Raw genomic sequence first — 22,903 nt, forward strand, 5'->3', positions numbered from 1 at the left:
TCTCTCTCTCTCTCTCTCTCTCTCCCTCTCCCCTGCACACAGGCTATGTTGCTCGGACAAAAGCATCTCATAAATTCAACACTTTTGTCTATTCATCTGCGGCCTATCCATTCATACCATTCATTTATTCATTCTTTATTGTCTCCATATTGAATGTAATCCAAATGGAAACAATGACTAGGACAATAACCAACTACATACACGCATGGTTACTGAACATTAGCCCACACGGACACACACACATATCCATACGTGCGCATGCACATGCAAGCACAAACACACATGCCAACACCGAGACACATAAGTGCAAACACACACGTCACACACACATAGATCCAACATGCGTGTGCGTACATACACACACATGCACAGAGACAGAATCCCACACACTTGCAAAGACAGACAGACACACACACACCCATACAAGTTTACAAACAGACCACAAACAAAGCTCACATTAACACACGTGTGCAGAAACCTCATCAGTAGCGTAAACAACAAGTAGTGATGGTGGGTTGTGTTAGGTAAAACAGTGTTTGAACCGGACAGCCTGTTGTCTTCATGAACAGCAGCTCAGCTCTCTCTCCACGCACACCATCAATACTAATGACATCAGGAAACAAAGTCTCACTATGGCAACGCCCTGGGCCTAGCCCCAGCCCCTACACACACACACACACACACACACACACACACACACACACACACACACACACACACACACACCCCTTTCGGAGCTACCGGAAGAGAGGAGAGAAAAGGCCCACCGGGCATGGTGGGCTTGGGGGGTTGGGGTGAAAATGAGTGGATGAGGAAAGAGGGAGAGCAGGTAGAGCAGAGTGGAGGGACAAACACAGAAAACCAGAATGAGAGAGAAGGGGTGGAGGTGGAGAGGGATAGGGAAGGGAGGATGGGTTGGAAAGAAATTTAGAGGAAGGAAACGATTAAGTCCAGACGTCAGGAGCCAAGACGTCAGAAGTCAGACAGATTGGAACCGTATAAAGTAAAAGAGTAGAGAGCGACTGGGAGATCCAGGAGGAGGGTGAGCTCTTAAACGGAGGGGGGTGGTGGTGGTGGTGGTGCTGGTTGTGGGGGGGGGGGGGGGGGGTCACTAAGGAGCCAACGGAGGAGAGTGTTTGGTATGGAAACAGGCACGGCAGTGTGTCACAGCCAAGTCTTTAGATTCCCCTCCGCCAGAATGGAGCTCTCTTCCCCCAAGACCTGCACCCTCATCTAAACACCCCCACCCAACACACTACAAACACAAACACACACACACACACTACACAAACACACACACACACACACACACACACACACACACACACACACACACACAGATGCCACCCACCCCCATCCCATCACCCCCAATTCATCCAATCTAATGTTCTCCCTCAGATTACATTTGTTGTGTGTGCTCAATCACCTTGATGCCAGTGCTCTTGAGATTAATTTATATTAAGTGTGGCTCTAGGGCTATAAACAAATCTACATATAAACTGTCATTTGAGAATTTTCCATTATACGTTGATGCTTTGAAATGTGAGCCAATAATTCTGTTTCCAAAGAGTGCTAGTATGATGGTGCTTTTTGTGTCTTACAAAGGGGCAGTAGGTGTTAGTGATACTGTATGGGATTTAAAGCATGTCTCTTGTGAATGTCTGTGAATCTGTCAGATGAGCTGACAAGCGGAGCGGAGAGCCATTGCAGTCATGTCTACATAATCCCTAATCCCGCTGGAGGAGGGAGGGGGGGGAATGGTGGTGGTGTCTCTCAACGATGGATAAATTGGGAAGAGCAGAGGTCCATTTTTATGTATTAAATCAGAGAGGGTTATACATAAATAAAAAACATGTGCTGACTAAGGGACACAGTTCGACTTTGTTCAAAGGCCGGGAATTCAATGTTGCGTGCGGAATTAATTTAGAAGGCTCGATGACATTAGAGTTGGGACTATTTGAGTTCAAGGCTCATTCAAAGATACCCGAACAAAAGAATGGAGAGCAGTTGAGGTTCATAGGTTCTGGGTAAATGTCTGAACTCTACTTGTATGCATCCTAGAGCTAGATGGCTAACCCCTACCTGCTTCTTACTGGCATCTGAATTCATCGTAAACTACTTTAAACGAGAGTATCCAGGCGATGAGCAAGAGACACATTGTTGTTGTAGGTCACGTGATCAGAGGAGGTGTATGGGAGCGTCGATATGTGCAGGTCACTGCCAAGGGCATGAGAGGAAGGCTGGGTAGTGGGGGTGGGGCTCCTGCACACCAATCAGATGCCCCCTGACAATGACAGTAAATTCAACAGCCAATAAGAAACATTTTTAGAATCAAAATGCCCAGTTCATCTCAGGGTAAATTCAATCTCTTGAAAACAAAACCCTGTGTGGCGATTTTGTGCCAATTATTCACTGAAGCTTAGGCTGTAAATATCAAAGATACCTCTCATTCATAAGAGTGACAAACATAAAATATTGCATGAAAAGACCTGGAAACATGACCTGAAGAACAGAAACACAGGGCCGTGTTACAGGGGAAAGTCAATACCCAGTCAATGGGCTTCCTTACTAAATAATTCCTGAGTCCATAAATCATTTAACAATACATTATTACCCTTTACCGCTCACTGCTGGCCTTGTTATATTTCTTATTAACGATCTTCATGAGGACTTTGCACTGTTAGCACAACAAACTGTGAGAACACAATGCAACGCACACACTGCCAGGACACAGAAAAATAATATTTTTAATTTACAATGATTTGAGGCAGAATAACGGACGACCAATTGCCAAAGTGCATCCAACCATGTTCCTAAAAATATCTAACAGTAAGCAATTTCATTTTCTTTGCAAAACGTAAGGGAAAATAAACTCTTCTTGAGAGCGACGCGATATATTTAACCAAAAAATGCACTTTCATTTTTTTAACCAGGATTACAAATACCAAGGTAATTAATACCTACGGCAGTAGAAAACTGCATAGACTTCCTGCTCCAGATAATGAGTTGATGCATCAAAAGTGATGAATAACAACCTGAGTGAACCAGGAAGAACACAGAAACTACAGTCAGAGAGGGAAAGAGGGATGAGGATATGAAGAGAAAGCGAGAAAAAGAGAGATTGTGTTATATAAATATATAACGGGAAGCGCTTCTTAAAACCACTCAAATCAATAATGTTCACTCTGCTAATTATCTTACAAGCACTTTCTATCAACCCTTGAATTATCCTATGTTTATTTTTGAACTAAATGTGTTCTGTATCATAGCTCCTCCTTGTTTTCTGAACCCAACACCATGCATAAATCAAGTTCTGATTCCAAACTTTATGTAGCAGGCGGTAAATATTTTTTGTATTGAACTAGGCTATATTCATCTTGATAAAAGTGTGCCATAATTAGCCAGCCATCATTTTTGGCAGGTGCTTATATCCCCAACAACCTGAATATTAAAAATGAGGTGGAAAACAGTCAATATTTGACTAACTACTAAAGCATGCACAATACATTTTTGTTTAACAACTGTACAAAATGCAGTGCCAGGGAGTAGATAAAGGAATCGTAAAAATAAGGTTAGTAGTTTTGTACTTTAAGTGCATCCTATAAGTGCATACTGATTGCATTACAGAATATATAGCGCAATACATTGTGGCCCTGCCTTGAAGTATCTATAGGCACAGTCACAAAGACTATATGCATATAGATCTCTCCCCAAGGGGACTGACGGACAGACACTAAAACACAAGCCAACCTCAGTACACCCCCTCTCTCTATCTATAGCATACGCGCTCCAGAATGTGTGTGCTGTTTTCTTCTCTCTCTCAAATTGACCGGAGGAGATCGATAACGCTACCGTACAAACACAACCGTGATGACTCAGCCAGAAAGCACAGCACAGAGCTATATCCAGAGGAGCATTGGACAGTTTTTGCTCGGAAACCACAAAAGTTATCATGATGCCGTGACCCAGGCCTAGGCTGTGGGGGTCCAGGGGAGATAGATGTGTGGCCAGGGAACCAGCCCTGTTAACCACCCTTCCCGGTCCCCATAGTGCCTCTATAGCACATGACAGCTTTATTTCCTATTGCTAAAACTACCACTCAAAGCCCCCTAACAGAGGGTGAGGGGGGATGTGCCTGTGTGTGTGTGTGTGTGTGTGTGTGTGTGTGTGTGTGTGTGTTGTGTGTGTGTGTGTGTGTGTGTGTGTGGTGCCTGTATGTATGTGTGTGTGTGTGTGTGTGTGTGTGTGTGTGTGTGTGTGTGTGCGCGTGTGCGTGTGCGTGTGCGTGTGTGTGTGTGTGTGTGTGTGTGTGTGTGTGGTGCCTGTGTGTGTGTGTGTGCCTGTGTCTATGTGTGTGTGTATGCTAGCTTGTCGATGTGTATGTGTGTTTTGTTGACCTCTGACTCTGTCCTAAAGAAGGTTGTGCCACAACATTTTTCTGTTTAGTGGCTTGTCCTTGCTCATCTGTCTCTATCAGTGAGCTACTGGTCCCCGGGCCCCTGGGGGCCTCCACTCTGACAGACCCTGACCCCCAGGGAACAATCCAGGGGTGGAGGCGCTGGGAAGACTATGGGATAAACATCTCTTTTTATATCACTGTCAACCCGTGGTTAAAGTCTCAGACACCATCAATCAATCATTGCACTTTAGTCACAGAGCCCCCAGAGGCCTGGAGGATGTAACGTTTTATCACCCATTTCTTAAAGTTGCTACTTTAATGAAGATCCTTTTGTTCACTGTTAGGATACATTTTTCTGTGTTAAATAGTGCCTCCTACGCAGTCTACCAGATTACTCAGTGGACTGTAGCAAATGTTGCATGTCTATCCATCATACGTCATCATACGAGTGGACACTCTCACTTGTGACATCACCAAGGCACAGGAAAAGGCAGATTTTCAAATGGCTTGTAATGGCTTATCACACACCTGGTGGTATGAAAGGGACACTATAAATGTCATTCACACCTGGTTCTAAATGTAGCTTTATATACAGCCTCTGTAACAAGCCTGAATACTTTCAGTGCAATTTCTTCATCCATGGGATGGGAGATGTGGTGGAAGGGAAAGTATACAGAATGAACAGATTGTAAGTGATAAAGAGAGAGAACCGGAGAGGCTCTATGTATACACACACACACACACACACACACACACACACACACACACACACATCAATCCCAATAGCATCTCAGTAGTTTTTTCTCAATAGACCCCCAGCCAGCCATCTAGACAGCCAAGGACCCTACAGTACAAGCCAACCCGACAAGGAGCCACTGTGTCTGGCTCTGGACGCTGTGCGACACAGGCACTGCAGCACAGAGGCCCCCTGCTGAGCCTTGCACTAATGTCATTACATTAGAGGTCTCAATTTGTCATTGTGTGTGTGTGGTATGTGTGGAAAGGTGCAAGGTAGGTGCAGGTGTGTGTGAGCACATACCTGCATAATTGTGTGCATGTGAGCATTGTTGTATGTCAGTGCATGAGTGTGTGTGTGTGTGTGTGTGTGTGTGTGTGTGTGTGTGTGTGTTTGTGTTTGTTTATGCTCTATGTGTGCACACAACTGTGCAGGTGTGAGATAAATGCATGTGTGCAAAATAGTGTGTATGTGGGTATGCGTTTATGTCCGAGTGTGTGTATCTATGTGTGCATGAATGTATGCAAAACTGTGGTGGTGTCAGGTGCGTGTAAGCACATAATGCATACCACATAATAAAGTGTTAGTGTGTGTGGATGAGTGTGTATGTGTGTGTATGTGTGTGTGTGTGTGTGTGTGTGTGTGTGTGTGCGTGTGTGTGTGCGCACGCGCCCGTGTGTGTGTGTGTGTGTGTGTGTGTGTATATGTGTATATGTGCATATGTGTGTTTATGTTGTGCAGGTGTGTTATTAGTACGTGCATAATTGGGTGTGTGTGTGTTGGGGTATGTATGCGTGTGGGTGTGTGTGTGTTGGGACACATTGTATTTTCTGTAATGATACACTAGCCTGCAAGGTGCTAGAGGTCCAGGGAGCGTCAGATGAAACTGTAATTACACGCTCGCTCGTTGTTTGATTTAGGCGGCACACTGAGCCAGTCTGAAGTGTTTGCTGTAAAATGAGACTTTGGACGAGCACTGTGTGTGAGAACAATACGGGAAATGCAAGGTTCTATTTTTTCTCTGTATCCACGGGCGTATAGTCACTGTGTATAGCTGCCAACATTTTCCTAGATCCACCACCAACTAATATAATAATAGCTTTATAGTTTGTAGTTGTAGTCGATTTTTGATTGTTTGTTCTGACTGTTTCCCAGCCTCACTAGGTTGCTTTGGCTAAAAGTGTCTGCTAAATGACATGGCTTTAAGCAAAACAACAATTCTTTTGTTTGTGACAAGCAAACAGACAAACACGCCAATGCTACATTCAGTGAATGCCAGACACACAGTGCTGTAATCCTTGGCACCGTAATCAATAGCAAATTGGTTTCATTGACACTACCTTGGAGATTTTATTTGAAGAGCATTGTAAAAACAACAAAGTAGAGTTGACAACTATTACTTTCTCAAGCCATCCAGAATCCACTAAGACGCGCATGCCTGCGCATTGACTTAATCTATACATTGATTTATTTTTTATAAATAATACAGTCTTGCCTGAATACAATCGGTAGCTTTCATTACTTGTGTGTGTGTGTATAAAGAATAGGGAAAAATATCAAGTACCAGTCCGACATTTTATTTGATACTGTATCAACAGTTGTACCCCCCCCACCCCCCCCCCCCCCCCCCCCCCCCACACACACACACACACAAACACACACACGCGCACACACACACTTAAACACCTGCACCCTTCAAACATGATTCTTTGCCATTATCATCCAAACATACGCACAGAGCACTCACTCACTGCAGTGAAAGACAAACATATTGAGTTTGGATCTGATGACCACTCCTTCTAGCTGAGACCTTTCCTATGGAAATGGTTCTCCTCCTTTTGCCTTGACCAACGACAAACTAACATGGAGCTGTGGAGGTAAAGGTTGTTAACTTGTATCGTCTCTATGCACTGTTACGTAATGTAATATCATGTAATGCTATGTTATCCAATGCTCTATGGAGACTGTGTTTCCTCCTCCCTGTGGCTGTCCCATTGTCCCCACATAAAGGGGTTCCTGATCCCCTTTGGATGGGGGGGGGAGTTCCCTAATCTTACCCTGTCTCTAGGAGCAGCGGGTGGTTGGAGTGCAGCACCCAGGGAGCTAATGCTAGTGCCTTGCTTAAGGTCAAGGCAGGACAGGACAGAGCATGAACCTTATCTAACCTTAAACCCATGTGTTCATCCGGGTATTCATCAACATAACATACAGAATGACATACAAATGTAGGCTCTCGGGCATGGCCAGGATAGAGCATCAACCAACCGTACCTCTCCAACGTAAAACACAGCATGACATACAAATATAGGTTTATTATATAAGACTGTCAATAGAGATAACTCATGACCTTCTCACTGTGAGTAGGCAGCTCTAAGCCTCTATATCCCTCAAAACACGTGTTTATTATTGAGTATGAAGGAATGTTTATCCCTGCGTCGCTACGTGTACACATGGATGTGGATGTGCATGTGTGCATGTACGTGTGTGTGTGTGTGCGTGTGTATGTGTGTTTATTTTTGTTTCATTGTGTATGTCTGTGTGTGTGCGTGTGAGGTCATGTGACTATGTAAAGTGTGTTCTGAGCTGTAAAGAGGGTGTCTGTCAGGACTGACAAAGCGGGATGAATGATAACAATATTCTCACACACAAACACATTCCTACACACACAAACTCACACACACATACACGTACACACACCAAGTTCGTATTATCATCCCTACCCACAACTTTCCAAACAAGTGTCACGCTTACTCAAACTGCCGTCAAGAGAAGCCCTTAGGGCACACACACACAAAACCCAACCAGCGTTGGTATAAATATTCTGAACCAAACAATACACACACACACAGACTTCCAAGGCAGTACACGTCACATCAATTTCTGAGTGCACTTTAGAACTTACTTATTTAAAGAGGGGAACGTTAAGAAGCATGTATCGTTTAATGGTGAAGTTACCATGAAAGTTTTGGTTACCAGCCCTATTCTAAGAAATAAGGTAATGAACAGTCCCTTCCAAAGTTATTTGGTCCCTCCTCCTCCCTCCCACTTCCCCTCAAATGCAATAGTCACCCCTCACCCCACTTAACATAGCATAAAGCTTAATGTCACAGTGAATCTGTGCTAGCATCGCAACATTTTTCTTCATCGAATGATCCAGGAGGTTAGAAACAGCATTCCATTTTTCTGTGTGCTTTTGAATTGATGGACAAGGTTACGATACGCCCTCTGAACAGCACTTTTTCTTCATCCTCTCATGCTGTTTTGAGGGCAGACTGGTCGCTGCAATGGCTGCCCCTGCCTCTCGTGGTACAAAGCGGTATAATGAGGAGTAGCTGGCCTAGCTGCACGGTACTAGCTGGCCTAGCTGCACACGTAAAGTAAATATCTCTGCCACACAATACAAAGACTTTGACATAACACCCAAACTGTTATTCTTTCATGTTCTTTCATAATTGTAGTTTTTTTGGAATGTATTCAACAAATAATCGTTGCACCTCTAAGTCGTAGCACATAAATGCAGGTTATTTGTGCTTTGGTGTGGTGTTTTTTTTCTGTCCCACTGGAATAAGTCATTTATCAGAGCAGATCCTCCTTGTCGATATGAGGCCTGCTGCTGCCCCGCTACACAGCCTGCTCTGGTGATCAATGGCCTCCTCACGTGTGTTGGGAGGGGGAACAAACATTTTTCTTGAAGAGTAGTGACACACACACACAAAAACACAGACACACACACACACGCACACACACACACACACACACACACACACACACACACACACGCACACACACACACACACACATGGACACACACACACACACACCTGAACACACTCACATTCCACGTGCACATATTCAGGCAACTTTACAAATGAATCCATCAGACGGCCAATGACATTTGATTCAAAATGTGAAGGGGGGGGGGGGGGGGGGCAGAACAGGAACACAAAAGAAGAAAAGGGACTCCTGCACAAAGACACAAACACGCAAACGCACACACACACACACACATTTCTGTTTCAACCAAAACATCAACACAGATGCCCATGAGACAGAGAGCATACGTATTATTTTGTGAGACCCAAGTGAACAAAATCAACCCACTTCTGTTTCCAACAGCCAGGATAAACAAAAGAACTCCTCACACACGCACAAACACACACACAGACATGTGTGTGTTTGTGTGTGTGTGTGTGTGTGCGCATGTGTGTGTGTTTGTGTACATGTGCATGTGTGTGTGTGTGTGTGCGTGTTTCTGTTGTATAACTATTTTCCACTAACATGGTCTTTGCACGCTCATCCACACACCCCCGCGGAGGGCTCAGTCAGCTCAGCTGGAGCAGACATGAATGGTTCCCTCTGCTTTAGAGAGGAAATGAGAGGACAGGGAGACCCTGGGTCAGAACCACACGCTCTGCACTCTACTATACTGACCCTGGGTCAGAACCACACGCTCTGCACTCTACTATACTGACCCTGGGTCAGGACCACACGCTCTACACTCTACTGACCCTGGGTCAGAACCACACGCTCTACATCCTACGGCACACCCATTCCAATGTGTGTGTTTGTGTGTGTGTATGTGTGTGTGTGTGTGTGTGTGTGTGTGTGTGTGTGTGTGTGTGTGTGTGTGTGTGTGTGTGTGTGTGTGTGTGTGTGTGTGTGTGTGTGTGTGTGTGCAGGGCTGATAGGAAGTGAAATTATCTGTGCCTGCAATTATCAAGTACATTCGAAGACACCATAGAGAATTGCCTTTCTTGACAACAATAAAAGGAGCGGAACTTGCACACTGTGTAGTCGATGCAACAATAAGTTTTTATTGCATAAAAGTGTAAAGTGCTACCCAAAGTGGTGTGCAAAACATTTTCAGTCCCATTCAGACCATCCTCAGTGCAAACATACAAAGGTGAAAGACTTCCTTATATAGACGCCTAGTTGGTGGCAGACATGTCAATCAAGAGGTAGACATTTTAAAAGGCACCGCTCACCTATTTTCACTTTTCTTGACAACATACATGGCCGAGCTCAAGCCTGAATTCAGGCACCACGCCTGAACTCTGTCAGGCCTGTGTGTGTGTGTGTGTGTGTGTGTGTGTGTGTGTGTGTGTGTGTCTTTCTGTCTGTCTTTTTGTGTGTGTATGTGTAGGTGTGGTTATTTGTTTGTGTGTTTGGTTATGTGTGTGTGGGTGTCTTTTTGTCTGTCTGTCTGTCTGTCTGTCTGTCTGTCTGTGTGAGTGTGGGTGTGTTTGTGTGTGTGTGTGTGTGTGTGTGTGTGTGTGTGTGTGTGTGTGTGTGTGTGTGTGTTTTTGTGTTTGTGTTTGTGCACCGACTCCACATGCAAATGTGTACATGTAAACACAAGCTATATACGTGCAAACATCCAGATACACATGCACATATACTCTAACACACGCACACACACACACACACACACACAGAAACACATGGGTGCACATGAGAGAGATGGGATGGCTCATGTCATCATGTCCTACAAATCCCAGCCCAAGGTCATATTCGTGTCATCCAAGCACACTGCTGGCCTCAAGCACAGATTCCAAACAGAACACACTTGTGTGCTCGATCACACTCTCTTTAAGTCTCTCTGGCTTAACGATATATATATATAAAAATATATATTTATGTAACCATATAATGGAGTGGTTAAATTAGCACAAGTGCTCTGTTTCAACAATGTCCCAGGATACACACATAGTTCACATTTTTATACATGATTAACAAGAAAAATAACGCTAACCATTACAACAGAAAGTCTCAACACTCAAAAACGACAAACGTAGCTGTAAGTGGTTGAAACCCACCTTCATCATCCTTCATGACATTCATTGAATAAACTTTCAACAGCAAGTGCATTCCATGTATGTCAGTGATGTGTACAAGTTAATGGCTGTTCTACCTGAATGTGTACGTGTTGTGGGAAGAAAGATCAGATAGACGGATATACTGGTCGTGTATCTCTCCCAGATGCACAGGGAGAGATACAGAAATAGAAATGAATTAGCTGGCATAACATAATGATACAAACTATGCTCTTTCCACATTAGTACGACTGGCTTTGGTTCCGGCTAGGCTTGGCTACCCGCCAATAAGCAAGTGAATGAGTGAGGGAATGAGTGAATGGTGAATACAGGGGAGGGAGAAAGGAACGATGGAAGGAATGAAGGAAGGAAGGGGGAGGGTTGGAGGGAAGCACTGAGTGAGTGAATGAAAGAGGGTGAAAGAGAGGGAGGAAGGGATGAAGTGAGCGATGCATGAGTGATGGAGTTATAAAGCACTTGAATGAATTTATGCTTACTTGAATGAAATTTCCGACATGCATAGACACTGAGGGGGCTCTTCTCTTACCATCTCTATATAGGTCATGTCCATGAGCTGTGAAGGGCCTTTACCCCCCCCCCCCCCCATCACCACCCGTAGATACACAGCTATCCCTCCGAGTGCCAGAGGCCCTTTGAGCCATGGCCACAGCACGAGCAGGAAGAGGGGCATCCATGGTGGGCTAAATAATGCAGAAGCTCAGACTCTCTCTGGTTGTTCAAATGCCCTGATCACAGCTCTGTCTGGAGTCAACTACCCTCATAACTCCATGAGATTGTGGAACTTTATATTAAAACTATTACTTTAAAACCGGAAACATCCCTATGCTTGAATGATTATGACTAATTTGGTACAGGCCGAAGCTTCCCTTTCTCTTACGAAAACGCCACATTTTGAATTAAATCATGCAGAAATTTCATTTAGTAAGCTCAAACAGCTTGAAAAGAGGCCTATGCATAATGGACTAAATGCATGGCAACGGCAAGTAGAAAATAGTTAAGTATTAAAATAGTAATACATTTATGGAGGAGAAACTAGATTAGAAAAGAATAGATGGCAATAAATTGGGTTATCTTACTAAATGAAACACTCCTTTAAAGATTGAACTACTTGTTTGCAACGCTCATTAAATACGTATGGCAGAAGTCCGGCATTTCAAGGAATCCCTCACAGATTGCCTACGCAACCAAGCTTAAAAACACATACTGTACAGTGCGCGTCACATGCTTTGGATAAGTCAGGTGTTTCCTATCGCCTTCTGGTCTGTTAGACATCCAAGTGAGAATTCCGCCCATAACTTTATAATATATGGAGAATATACAGTGGGACATATGAGGCATACATCAGAATAGTATAACTTAGATCCTCATTTAAATGTCTTGGACTGTCATCTTTTATAGATGTTGTCATTCGTAAGCATCTTAACACCGTCCGCATGCCTCTGTCTTCCCCGATGATAAATACATAGACACGCAAACAGACACACACACACACACACACACACACACACACACACACACACACACACACACACACACACACACACACACACACACAACACACACACACACACACACACACAGTCAGCCCCTTGACAGCCCCTCTGTGTCCCACCCTACCTTCGGTGTGGCAAGTGGAAGACAGGATGGTGCTTGGGGGACGAAAGAGGTACGGCAGATATCGGGAAAAACATTTCATCTTCTTCTCAGGCTCTTTCCGCTGGACGAATCGTTGTGTTGATGGCTCCACATCCGCACTGCCGCGACAGCTAGATAAGACCGGGGGTGAGGGAGGAAAGGCTCCCCGAGCTCAGTGCAGGGGGGTATGACAACATCACTTTCAGCCAGCCAGACAGTGCAGGCAGCAGCAGGCTCCGTCAACTGCGCGCCGGGGAGAAAACAGCGCACCGTGTCAGAGCTCCTCTCACCGCTTGGTGGTCGCTTGGATAGGAGCAAATAGTGCAACAAGGGTCTAACCACCTCAGCATGAATGAAAATAGCCTATGATGGGTGTTCTTCTGCTGAACAACACAGTCCTTTAAAAAATATTTGGCTTACACACACCTACTGGCCTCAAAAGGCCTACAACATTTAGGAATATAGCTGTTTCAACTACGACTAGTCATGAGAAATATAAAACTTTACAAGTGACCAGGTTATTGATTTTACCTGCTTTATGGCGCCATCTAGTGACTTGTTTTAAAACGATGAAGAGGATATTTCACCAATAAATAGTTTGGATAAATGCATCCACACAACCCTTTATAAAGAAATATTAAGTTATAAGAGGAGAAAATGTAATATCCAAAACATATTTTTACAGACATTATTGATCATTGACCTACTATCTAAATGTAATAACATGGTGAAATACATCGACAAATCCACGTCAACAGTTAGTCATGTGTAACCCTTCTAATTATTTCAAATGATTTCCAATTTGTATTAAAATATGATACTCATTTTTGTTTTCAGAAATGTATATTGTATATTGGCAACATTTGTCTTCTCGTTATTTTATGCTTCTCGCGAGAGTTGTGTGTGAACTAATGCAAGCGGAAGTACTACCAAATTCTCTTTTCCGCCGGCCATTGAGGAGTGAACGCCAGGGTAAGAATTCCTGGCTGACAATCTTAACAAAGTTATCACCATCCATCCTTTACTTTGGCTAAAAGTGTTCCCCCCTCACCTCGCAAACACGATCTTTGTACTACCATCGTCTTAAAATGACCTATATTGTGAAAAATGTACAATGTATTGGTATAATACCCCCGATTATCTGAATACACCTACCATGTCTGCACAGGCGCACGTTGATGGAGGAAAATTAAACGATACAGAAAGTTAAACTAGCGATAAACCCTTGTATGATTCTGATATGGTTGGTAGTTGTAAATGGATCGGAACCTGTGCAATTCACAACAAACTGTCTACTATCGGAGATTGTTATGCCTCTATGCTATCCTTAGCCTGCTAGCTAACGCTTGCTAGTAGTCCAATGCAATACTTTGCATTCGTTGTCAATAATCTTGTATAAAGCGGAAAGTGGTCGCATTGAAATGTCTGGGGTTCTTGTGATACGTAATCACGGATCGTGTGTAAGCTGAATGGTTTTCTGGGAATGGAGGTCTTGACGTGAAGGATTTGCCTTCTGGCTCTATCTGCCTGCATGCTGGATAGGGCAGCTTCTATAAAGGATTAATGTAAATGAATTCAAAGTTTTTCTTCTTATTCAACATCTTTTCCTATTTGTTTTACAGCATCATGAAGTTGAATCCATTTTTGACATCCTCTCGGCGCAAGAACCGCAAGAGGCACTTCAATGCCCCCTCACACATCAGGAGGAAGATCATGTCCTCCCCCCTCTCCAAGGAACTCCGTCAGAAATACAACGTGAGGTCCATGCCCATCCGCAAAGATGACGAAGTCCAGGTATGTGCTCTTAGGTTGGTAATTGGGCTACGTGTGTTAATTTTCCTCAACTTCCTGACCGTTATATTTACATTATGGTTTCTTCAAACAGGTTGTCCGTGGACACTACAAAGGCCAGCAGATCGGCAAAGTAGTGCAGGTCTACAGGAAGAAGTACGTCATCTACATTGAGCGCGTGCAGAGAGAAAAGGCTAACGGAACCACAGTCCATGTCGGCATTCACTCCAGCAAGGTAAGGTCTTCATGGAGTGTGTTGTACACTCAGGCAGGTTGATGTTGTGGCAATGCCAACAGTGTAACCAGCTTGCCTCATGCTGCAACTGTGGAGTCATTAATCCTATCCCTTTTCAGTTAGAATATAAACATTCCTTTATTTACTGACCAGAGCTTACATTTTTCTGTCCCATTACATTTTTCATAGGATATTTCCCAATGTCACTTATAGTGACCGGGCACTTTCCTGGTACACCTCCTACAAAGTCGTTTTAGAGAACACTTTCCTGGTTGACTGAGCCTGAGGTTGATTCTTTTTAATGAATGCAAGTGGAAAGTTTTATTTCCAGCCATCAACTGTCTGAGTTTAATTTGACCTATTCTACCTGTCCCACAAAGCATAGTAATTAGTCTTGGCAAATTTAATATTATGTCATTGGACATTTCTTAGATGATTTTGGGTGAAGTGATCGACCTTTATCAGTGCATTCCTGTTTGATTTTATGGTTGACTTAACTAGTGTTTTAAGTTACCCTTTCAGTGATTGTGTTGCAAGGGAAGCTCCCGTCAACGATTTTCCCCATTAGTAGAATTGTTTTGAAGCTACATTTTCAGTATTCTCCATCACCCTGCTCCCTTTGGTTCAGTTGCTGTTTATGTAAACTGAAGATAATGTCTGATTTGCACGTTGGTGCTGTTCTGTTAACATTCAATTCAGTTTTGTTTGGCACAAACTGTTCTTCCACCATGGTTTCTTGTTCCCCTTGTCTCTTGGACTGGTTGTAGCAGTTGCCATTTCTCCTCATGGTTTACCTAAAGCTTTTTTGTAAAGTTGGGTGGTGTAAACAGTTGAGTCCAATATTGTGTCCGGACAGCTGGCCTATGTCCATTATACTCGTTATTAACAACATTTAAATGTATTGAAATGTGTTGTAGTCTGCTGACTGCCATTCAACTATACCATAGACGTTTTGCATTTGCTTCCACGAAGCAAAGTCCTCTGGACATGGATATCCATTGAAAGCGCACTGAATCTCGAGATGTTGTATTCATACTAAATTTCTCTTTACCAGGTTGTGATCACCAGGCTAAAGCTGGACAAGGACCGCAAGAAGATCCTGGAGCGCAAGGCCAAGTCTCGCGCTGATGGGAAGGAGAAGGGCAAATACAAGGAGGAGACCATTGAGAAGATGCAGGAGTAACAAGACCTTTTGCCTACAAAATAAACTGTTGTATAAATGGACTTCATGTTTGTCAGCCTCAATTTTCTTTCTTTATAATGGTTTGTAGGTTTTGATAGTCAGTTTATTGAGGATTTTAAATGCCATTTTGTAACATTTTAGGCTCAAGATGTTTATTTAGGAAGTACTGCTTACAACTTGCATTTAATTGTGAAATAACTTGACACACGATGCTAATGCATTTCTTCAATGCAGTCACTTGTAATTGTCTTCAGAGAAAACGAGGGCTTATGGCTTGATTCTAAATACTAAAATATCAGACTGTCAAGAGACTTGGTCTAAAACTCTTAATTTACAAAGGGAGGGAATCTAGGATTATGGTTTTGCATGGGGGGGGGGGGTATTAGCGGATGCTTATTTATATACTTTAATGAGCAGATAACATTTTAGGTAAATATTGAGTCAACGTAATACTTTCATGTCTTTAAAGGTAAATAGAAACTCCCTTTAATGGAGAATACTTAAAACCATGCAATATGTGCACGAATTAAATTTGAGCACAGGTGGGTCCACCTGTTAGCCTGGGGATTTCTGCCTGACCCAGCTCCGACGGTGCCATTGTGCCCGGTCGTCCGCCGGGGGCCGCCCTTTAATGTCTCCTCCTTTAATCCCGAAACATCTCAAGGTGATTGAGCACCGCTATGTCTCCCTACTACACCTCCTTCCTCCAGCCATATGAACAAGGCTTTCCCCGCGTCTTGTTCCTCGGGGCCAAAGCACGAAGTTCCCTTGTTCAGCCTCCTTCGCCAGCTCTTTGAGAGCGTCTGATCCAAAGAGACGTCAGGCACCGCTGGGTGAATGTTCCGGTGTAGACTATAGCCAACCTCCACTGGATAGGTGAACGAAATACGGTATAGCTGTTTGCAGAGTTTTGATAAAATGTATATACATATATTTTCCCCTTTTAAACTTTAAAAGAAAAGTGTGTACTTAAACAGATTGATATCAAGTACTACACTGAGTTAATATTATTAGAAGCTTTCCAGAGGACCGCCTCCAGACGCGTGACTCCCATTTCGTGTTCCTCCTCAACCCTGGTCATGTGATGTGCTGCTGAGTTTTGTCGTTCATTTCCTTGCTGTCAACTTTCAATCACAAAGTTTTTACCTTGCCTATTTGTTTATACTTATTAAGGAACTATGGCCGAACTATCTTTCACGATCTCCATAATCGTGATGACGGCGTTCTGGGGTCTTGTTGGCATTGTTATCCCATTCTTTATTCCTAAAGGACCCAACAAAGGGTGAGTTTGTTAGCTTCACCGGCTAAATAAACCTAGCCGGTTAGAAAGAGTTGTATACCTTGGTAAATTACATCTATTTGGATATATTAAATATACTTTTAAAGGGTAGACTATTCTCTACTTTAAATTACAATTCATTTACATTTTTAGACTACAGTTACTGTCGCTTCAGTGTTAATAACTTGGAGAAGTGCTGTTAGGCAGGCTCAAATAGAAATGATGAGTGAAGCTATTCTTTAAAAACATCTTGTATTTAATTTATGCAGTATAATCCTTACAATCGTGTACTTTGTAATGCGCTCTAACCTACACTAGAGTATTTTCGACTGTGGATAACTTCCCTTTTCTGCATGTGTCACAATCTTTGGTTGTATCATATATATGATCTGGGTGAAATTATGCCGCTGAAGGTTGACCATTCCTTTCCCATATGTTTCTTATTGCAGTGTGATTGTAACCATGCTGGTAATGACAGCCGTATGTTGCTACCTGTTGTAAGTATTTCCAACCTGTAGCATGTGATGTTGTTCACTCGAAGTGAGGTTTCAAAGGATGATTAGAATTTTTTTTTTGTTTGAAGTAAAATCTACACACATTTGCAAAGAAAATGTTAATGGTCCACAGCAGATGAAACGACAGCAGATGAAAACTTGACAGACTGTCGGCGAAAGCTTGTTACGTTTGAAAAGCGATGTTTGCTCACATTTGACTGTCTTTAAACTGTTTTGTGTATTGAATCGATGGTGTAGTGATTATATATGAATATATAAATAATATTAATAGAATATATGGCTGATCACTTTTGGCACATTTCTAAATTTCTACCTAATGGTTTACAATTTCACACGATTCAGTTAACGACGGAGTCAAGTTACATTTCAAAGGACGCTAGAGGGCAGTAGAGACGAGAAGTAATGTCGCCCAGTGGCTCTCATTTACCATCCTGTGATAACCCGTTAATACCTAATATTACATTTTATAAGACAAAACATTAGATTAGAATTATAATGATCACAAAAAGCTGCTAGAATTGAAAAAAAAATAATTTTCATTTTAAGTTTATGACTTTCAGAATACTCTTGATCGGTTTGCATTAATTGTGATCCCTACAGTTGGTTGATAGCTATCCTGGCCCAGCTGAATCCACTGCTCGGACCAGCCCTATCCAATGAAACCATCTGGTACCTCCGCTACCACTGGGACTAAAACACGATAACACAAAAAAGTATTTCACTTTGTAGTTTGAATTGCACACCCTATCTGCTCTGGCATGTTAGATATTTCTGTAACCAATATTTTGTGTGTGCAGACTATAGACTTCTCATCGATGGACCCAAGTTGATGCTGTACCCCAATGGAGAACATGCCTTTCACTCCTCATTGACCAATTTGGCTACTTGTTAACCTGCATTCAAATGTGTGCCTTACTGTTTGTGTCAGTGGTGTCTTGGAATAAAGATTCCAAAAGGATTGTGGACACTTTACAATAACTTAAAAGAGTATTTTTCCTTAGAATGGGTTGTCCCTTTAGATGTTTCTTCAGAGTTGTCTCTGTTTGTGTTGTATTTGTAAGTGATGTATATATGCTTAAAATGAAATAATAAATTATCAGATGTAGTGCGATTGTGTGTCAGGTGTTGCTAAGACAATCTAAAAGGGTAGAGTTCTCTTGTTTTGACTTGAACTAAAGCAAAATGTTTAGGAAGCGAATCAAAGGTTTAGTTCATGAGTCAAATCTGATCAGCGGGCTTCATGCTTGCCGTAGTCGCAGCGGCACCAACCGGCCAACATGGCGTGCTTGGATGTACACGTCCGAATATGCGAACAAGAAATACTTAAATATGATTTGGAAATAAAGGCCCTCGTCCAGGTAAGAACATTATGTCATGGCTATCTAAGTATCATCATATACTACGCAAGGACCGTTTAATTTGTCATGTGTGTACCCCTCGTTAATCGGGGAGAGGCGACATTGTTCAAAAATAGCAAGTATTTCCGCCGCTGGGTTCACATTTGATTGTGCTGAGGTGATAACTTGTTTTTGGACGAGATGTATACTGTTATTCCGTTGCCAGAGTGACATCTGTTAAATATTCGACTAGGATGTAAGGGAGTGTACGGGACCTCAAAGCACACTGACAGAACTCAATTCAAAAGTGAAAGAGAGTTTCCAGAACCTCAGGCTGCGGATACAGGTAACATGCATTATGAATATTTATTCTATCTAAAGTGAAGGTACACAACCACAGACGCTTGAACTTGGGTGGTGTTTTGCCACAGGATCTAGAGCAAATGGGCTTGGAGCAGGACAAGGAGTCGGATAAGCAGGCTTTACTGCAGCAGGTAGAGGGACATCGAAAACAGATGATCAGGTAAAGTGCATCTCGATTAGTATAGGGTTGAGTTCATCAATATAATATGGTTTAGCAATGAATATTTGTCGATAAGGCTTAAGTCGTTTAAGCAGAAGGTATTTGTCACCCATACGTTGCTTTATGATTTTTGTAGTAACCAAACTGCTTGGAGAAAAGCAAACCTGACCAGTAAAATGTCAATCGATGCCCTGGAAAAGGAGGCTCTGCTTAATGGAGAAGATGCTTTGAGGAAAAGGTGAGCTTCCACTTCGAGGGTCTAGGTCACATCAAACAAAAATGTCGCCGTAGCAACTTAGTTATCAACCAAATATCAAATTATCTTATTTTAGACTAACAGTGAAATAATTAGAAATAATCTAAATTTAAATGCACAAAGGTTTAAATGACGAGTTGAGATGTAAATTACAATATTTTCCTTCATTAAAATGCCCTTTATAGGTATTACTGGTAGTATTGTAATCCAGTCCACTAAATAATAACGTTCAGGCAAAAGTAATTTATGAGCCTTACGTTATTGATGAACTAATCATTAATACCAACTGGTAGGCTGATCAATCTTTCATACATCTGGGTGGACACTCTCATTTGATGTCCCTAGAGGGTCGATTTTACATCATACCTTGTGGTCAAATTTGAGCCCTTTAAGATTGTCATTAACTAACATCTACAAATCTGTATTCGTATTTTGTTAATGATTAACGATGAACTATGATTAGTTCATCGTTAACTAAAGGCTTATAAATGAGTTATGACTAATCGCTATTATGAAACGTAATTTACCATTATTCCTTTAGGTGCTCACTTAATGGAAAAATACAGGTACACCTATGACGTTATTGAATAGACTTGTTCTTCTTCCCTTTCCCTACCAGGAAAAAGACCAAGGGGGATCTGACCCAGACCTCCAGTGACATCACAGAGAGCCTGATGAGCATGAGTCGTATGATGGCACAGCAGGTGGAGCAGAGTGAGGACACCATGACAACACTGGGTGAGTTGGTTTCCGCTAACCTAATTATCCAACAAATCTGGGAGCAGCCAGAGATACAACAACATCAGGTTATGTTCTTAAAGTGTAAAGTCCAAAGTTCAAAATGATAAAGCGGAAACCGCGCTGCCTATGGGCCAAATACAGTTATGACTAGCAAAGTTAGGCGTGCTTTGTGTGCTGTCCCCATCTGTTAAACGGGTTGGGTTCAGCTGGCTGAGGTCATCCGCTGGATGATCAAGGGTATTTCTCGCCGTGCTTCACAACTGCAATACAATACGTGAGGGAAACTGGGCTTTTCAAAGTACCACAAGAGCTTATTTTGGACAGGATGGCATCAGACCAAGGCTCAATGTCGGGAAGGGCTTTAAACTATAAGGGGAAGGATAGCATAGTGTCTTTGAAAATGACTACGGGATGTACCCCAATGTCTACAGTCTACCTGTAGGCCTCCTTGAGAATCGCCCATTCCAGCTACAGACGATTATCTAAAAGTCACTCTTTGCCTAAAAGTCTCTGCTAAAGGCTTGGTACCAGACACAATTTATTTCATCTAGATTCAGAGCTTCATTGTTTTAAAGGATGATCAGATAAGAAAATACAGGATTCTATCAAATTTGAATTACATTTGAAAAAAATAAATGGGTGTAACAGCAGCAACACAATAAAACAAAATATGAGTAAGTAATAATAACTAATGGCCATATAACAATGAAAAAGCCAGTTATTTTAATCATGTGAAATATTGAAAATGATACCAGCATATTCGACTACAACTCTCCTCCGGCGCTTTGAGTGGGCAGTGCCTCTTTTGCAAGCGTTAGCAAACAAACCCAAACGCTCACCGGCAGAGACGATGCGTGTGTCCCTCGCAGCCACGTCCTCCAAGACGGTCCAGGAGACCAACGAGGAGTTCAAGGCCATGACGGGCACCATCCAGCTGGGCAGGAAGCTTATTACCAAGTACAACCGTCGGGAGCTCACCGACAAGCTGCTCATCTTCCTGGCCCTGGCCCTCTTCTTCTCCACCGTGCTCTACATCGTCAAGAAAAGACTCTTCCCCTTCCTGTAGGAGACCACCATGGGAAGCCCCCCCACCCACACTCCAAACTCTGTATTATCTCCTCCCATCTGAAGTCGAATACTCGAATACTGCTACTAGCGAGCCGACTCTGTGCAGTGCATTGTGGATGTTGTGCTCTGCTGTACGCCTGTGGTGCTGTCTAGGTGTACTCCGTAGGATATCTTTTGATCAATCACACTCCGGTAACCCATTGCCTCAAAAAAGCAAGCACTGATTGCACATTGGTTCACTAAGGTTTTAGTGTTCTCCGCAAATATTCCAGTAGCAGGAAGTGAGCTGTAGTTCTCTGTATTATTTTGGTGATGCTGTGCATTGCCGTGTATGAGGGCCAATGTCAGTAGAGTTAGCTGGTTTTAAAATATATCTATTTTAATATTGTTGTTAATATTCCTCCTTTTTTCCTTTTATTGCCCAAAGCTAGATATGGAAAAGCTTAAAGGTTAACCATATAATTTCTTTATTCCATTTTTTGTCAATCCCTTCTCTCCCTAGTTACTAACGTAATAATAATCCGGTCAGAAAATAAATACTATTTTATTTTAACACACTTATATTGAGTGTCTTGAATTGAACATATCTGGTTGTATTCAATATTTAAAATCCCAACAGTGATTGTTTGCACTGTAATTATCCTGTAATTTGATGTTACATTTATTTAACCAATTTTAAGAAATTACTATTTTTGAGAATTGGAGCTTTACATTATTTAATAATTATCCCAATGTTTATTTATATATGATATCACCTGTTTGCAATTGAATTGTTATTATATAACCTGCAGTATTTGTAAGGCTTACATGGACCAATAAACCATACCAGTGTCCTACTACCCCCATCGTGTAGTGTGCTGTTTAATGGCGTTGTCCATACAGCAAAGTGAAAACGGTTATAGGAACCACAGTGGCAGTAACCTATGCATGGTCGCAATAGAACCATGCCTCCCTGCCCTTCTGCAGATAACACCCGGAAAAGCTGATTAATCGTGTGTGTGTCTGTGTGTGTGGGGAGAGATATTTTTAGGTTTGTGTGACTGCTATCTGTCTTTGCCTTTTCAACACCTAATAGGAGCAAGTCTATAATGACCTTACAGCCTTCAGCTGTAATTGCCTTAAGAGTGTTTATTTCAGAAATAAGAAATCAATGTAAGGTTGAGGTTGTTTTTTTTAAATGAACAATTAGTTGATATACCTGCATGTTTACCAATGGGACAATACCTAGGCTGGATTGGCTAAGCCTTAGGGGATGGCTAAACAGCTCTTGTCTGTTTAAAGTGGTGTCATTTGGCTTGTTCATGTAGAGTAGACACACTCTGCTAGACTCTTGTCTGTATGTAAAGCAAATTGGACTATTCAGGCATGTAG

General features: G+C 42.4%; 4 protein-coding genes across 4 annotated transcripts in view; 3 read left to right on the forward strand and 1 right to left on the reverse strand.

Moving 5' to 3' along the window:
• Positions 1-12,665, reverse strand: part of LOC307081455 (serine/threonine-protein phosphatase 2A 55 kDa regulatory subunit B beta isoform) — a gene marked incomplete at both ends in the record, with an annotated part of 46,747 nt that extends 34,082 nt beyond the window's left edge. The window contains one exon of the mRNA XM_079744638.1: positions 12,587-12,665. Coding sequence (XP_079600764.1) covers positions 12,587-12,665 — 79 coding nt within the window. The remainder of the gene's footprint in view (positions 1-12,586) is intronic.
• An 880-nt stretch (positions 12,666-13,545) lies between these two features.
• Positions 13,546-15,854, forward strand: rpl26 (ribosomal protein L26). The gene is made up of 4 exons (XM_079744639.1): positions 13,546-13,576; positions 14,227-14,398; positions 14,490-14,630; positions 15,685-15,854. The coding sequence occupies exons 2-4, from the start codon at positions 14,231-14,233 to the stop codon at positions 15,811-15,813; spliced, it is 438 nt and encodes a 145-aa protein (XP_079600765.1). The 5' UTR covers positions 13,546-13,576; positions 14,227-14,230; the 3' UTR covers positions 15,814-15,854.
• Positions 15,855-16,900: 1,046 nt separating this feature from the next.
• atp6v0e1 (ATPase H+ transporting V0 subunit e1) lies at positions 16,901-18,718 on the forward strand. Its single transcript, XM_079744187.1, has 4 exons — positions 16,901-17,095; positions 17,542-17,589; positions 18,208-18,320; positions 18,405-18,718. Exons 1-3 carry the CDS (start codon positions 16,992-16,994, stop codon positions 18,299-18,301), a joined length of 246 nt encoding a protein of 81 aa, XP_079600313.1. The 5' UTR covers positions 16,901-16,991; the 3' UTR covers positions 18,302-18,320; positions 18,405-18,718.
• Positions 18,719-18,778: 60 nt separating this feature from the next.
• LOC307081135 (vesicle transport protein SEC20-like) lies at positions 18,779-22,338 on the forward strand. Its single transcript, XM_079744186.1, has 6 exons — positions 18,779-18,965; positions 19,198-19,290; positions 19,376-19,467; positions 19,604-19,705; positions 20,343-20,461; positions 21,334-22,338. Exons 1-6 carry the CDS (start codon positions 18,885-18,887, stop codon positions 21,528-21,530), a joined length of 684 nt encoding a protein of 227 aa, XP_079600312.1. The 5' UTR covers positions 18,779-18,884; the 3' UTR covers positions 21,531-22,338.
• The last annotated feature ends 565 nt before the right edge of the window (positions 22,339-22,903 follow it).

Source organism: Pollachius pollachius (assembly GCF_949987615.1).
Source record: "Pollachius pollachius genome assembly, chromosome: 10".
In the NCBI taxonomy this organism is placed as follows: domain Eukaryota; kingdom Metazoa; phylum Chordata; class Actinopteri; order Gadiformes; family Gadidae; genus Pollachius; species Pollachius pollachius.

Excerpts from the sequence above, each read along its gene's own strand:
- rpl26 (XM_079744639.1), top strand. The coding sequence starts at position 14,231 with ATGAAGTTGAATCCATTTTTGACATCCTCTCGGCGCAAGAACCGCAAG. Across the intron at positions 14,399-14,489 it reads GCAAAGATGACGAAGTCCAG|GTTGTCCGTGGACACTACAA; the intron begins GTATGTGCTCTT and ends TTCTTCAAACAG. Across the intron at positions 14,631-15,684 it reads TCGGCATTCACTCCAGCAAG|GTTGTGATCACCAGGCTAAA; the intron begins GTAAGGTCTTCA and ends TCTCTTTACCAG.
- atp6v0e1 (XM_079744187.1), top strand. The coding sequence starts at position 16,992 with ATGGCCGAACTATCTTTCACGATCTCCATAATCGTGATGACGGCGTTC. Across the intron at positions 17,096-17,541 it reads CCTAAAGGACCCAACAAAGG|TGTGATTGTAACCATGCTGG; the intron begins GTGAGTTTGTTA and ends TTCTTATTGCAG. Across the intron at positions 17,590-18,207 it reads GCCGTATGTTGCTACCTGTT|TTGGTTGATAGCTATCCTGG; the intron begins GTAAGTATTTCC and ends TGATCCCTACAG.
- LOC307081135 (XM_079744186.1), top strand. The coding sequence starts at position 18,885 with ATGGCGTGCTTGGATGTACACGTCCGAATATGCGAACAAGAAATACTT. Across the intron at positions 18,966-19,197 it reads AAATAAAGGCCCTCGTCCAG|GATGTAAGGGAGTGTACGGG; the intron begins GTAAGAACATTA and ends ATATTCGACTAG. Across the intron at positions 19,468-19,603 it reads CATCGAAAACAGATGATCAG|TAACCAAACTGCTTGGAGAA; the intron begins GTAAAGTGCATC and ends TGATTTTTGTAG.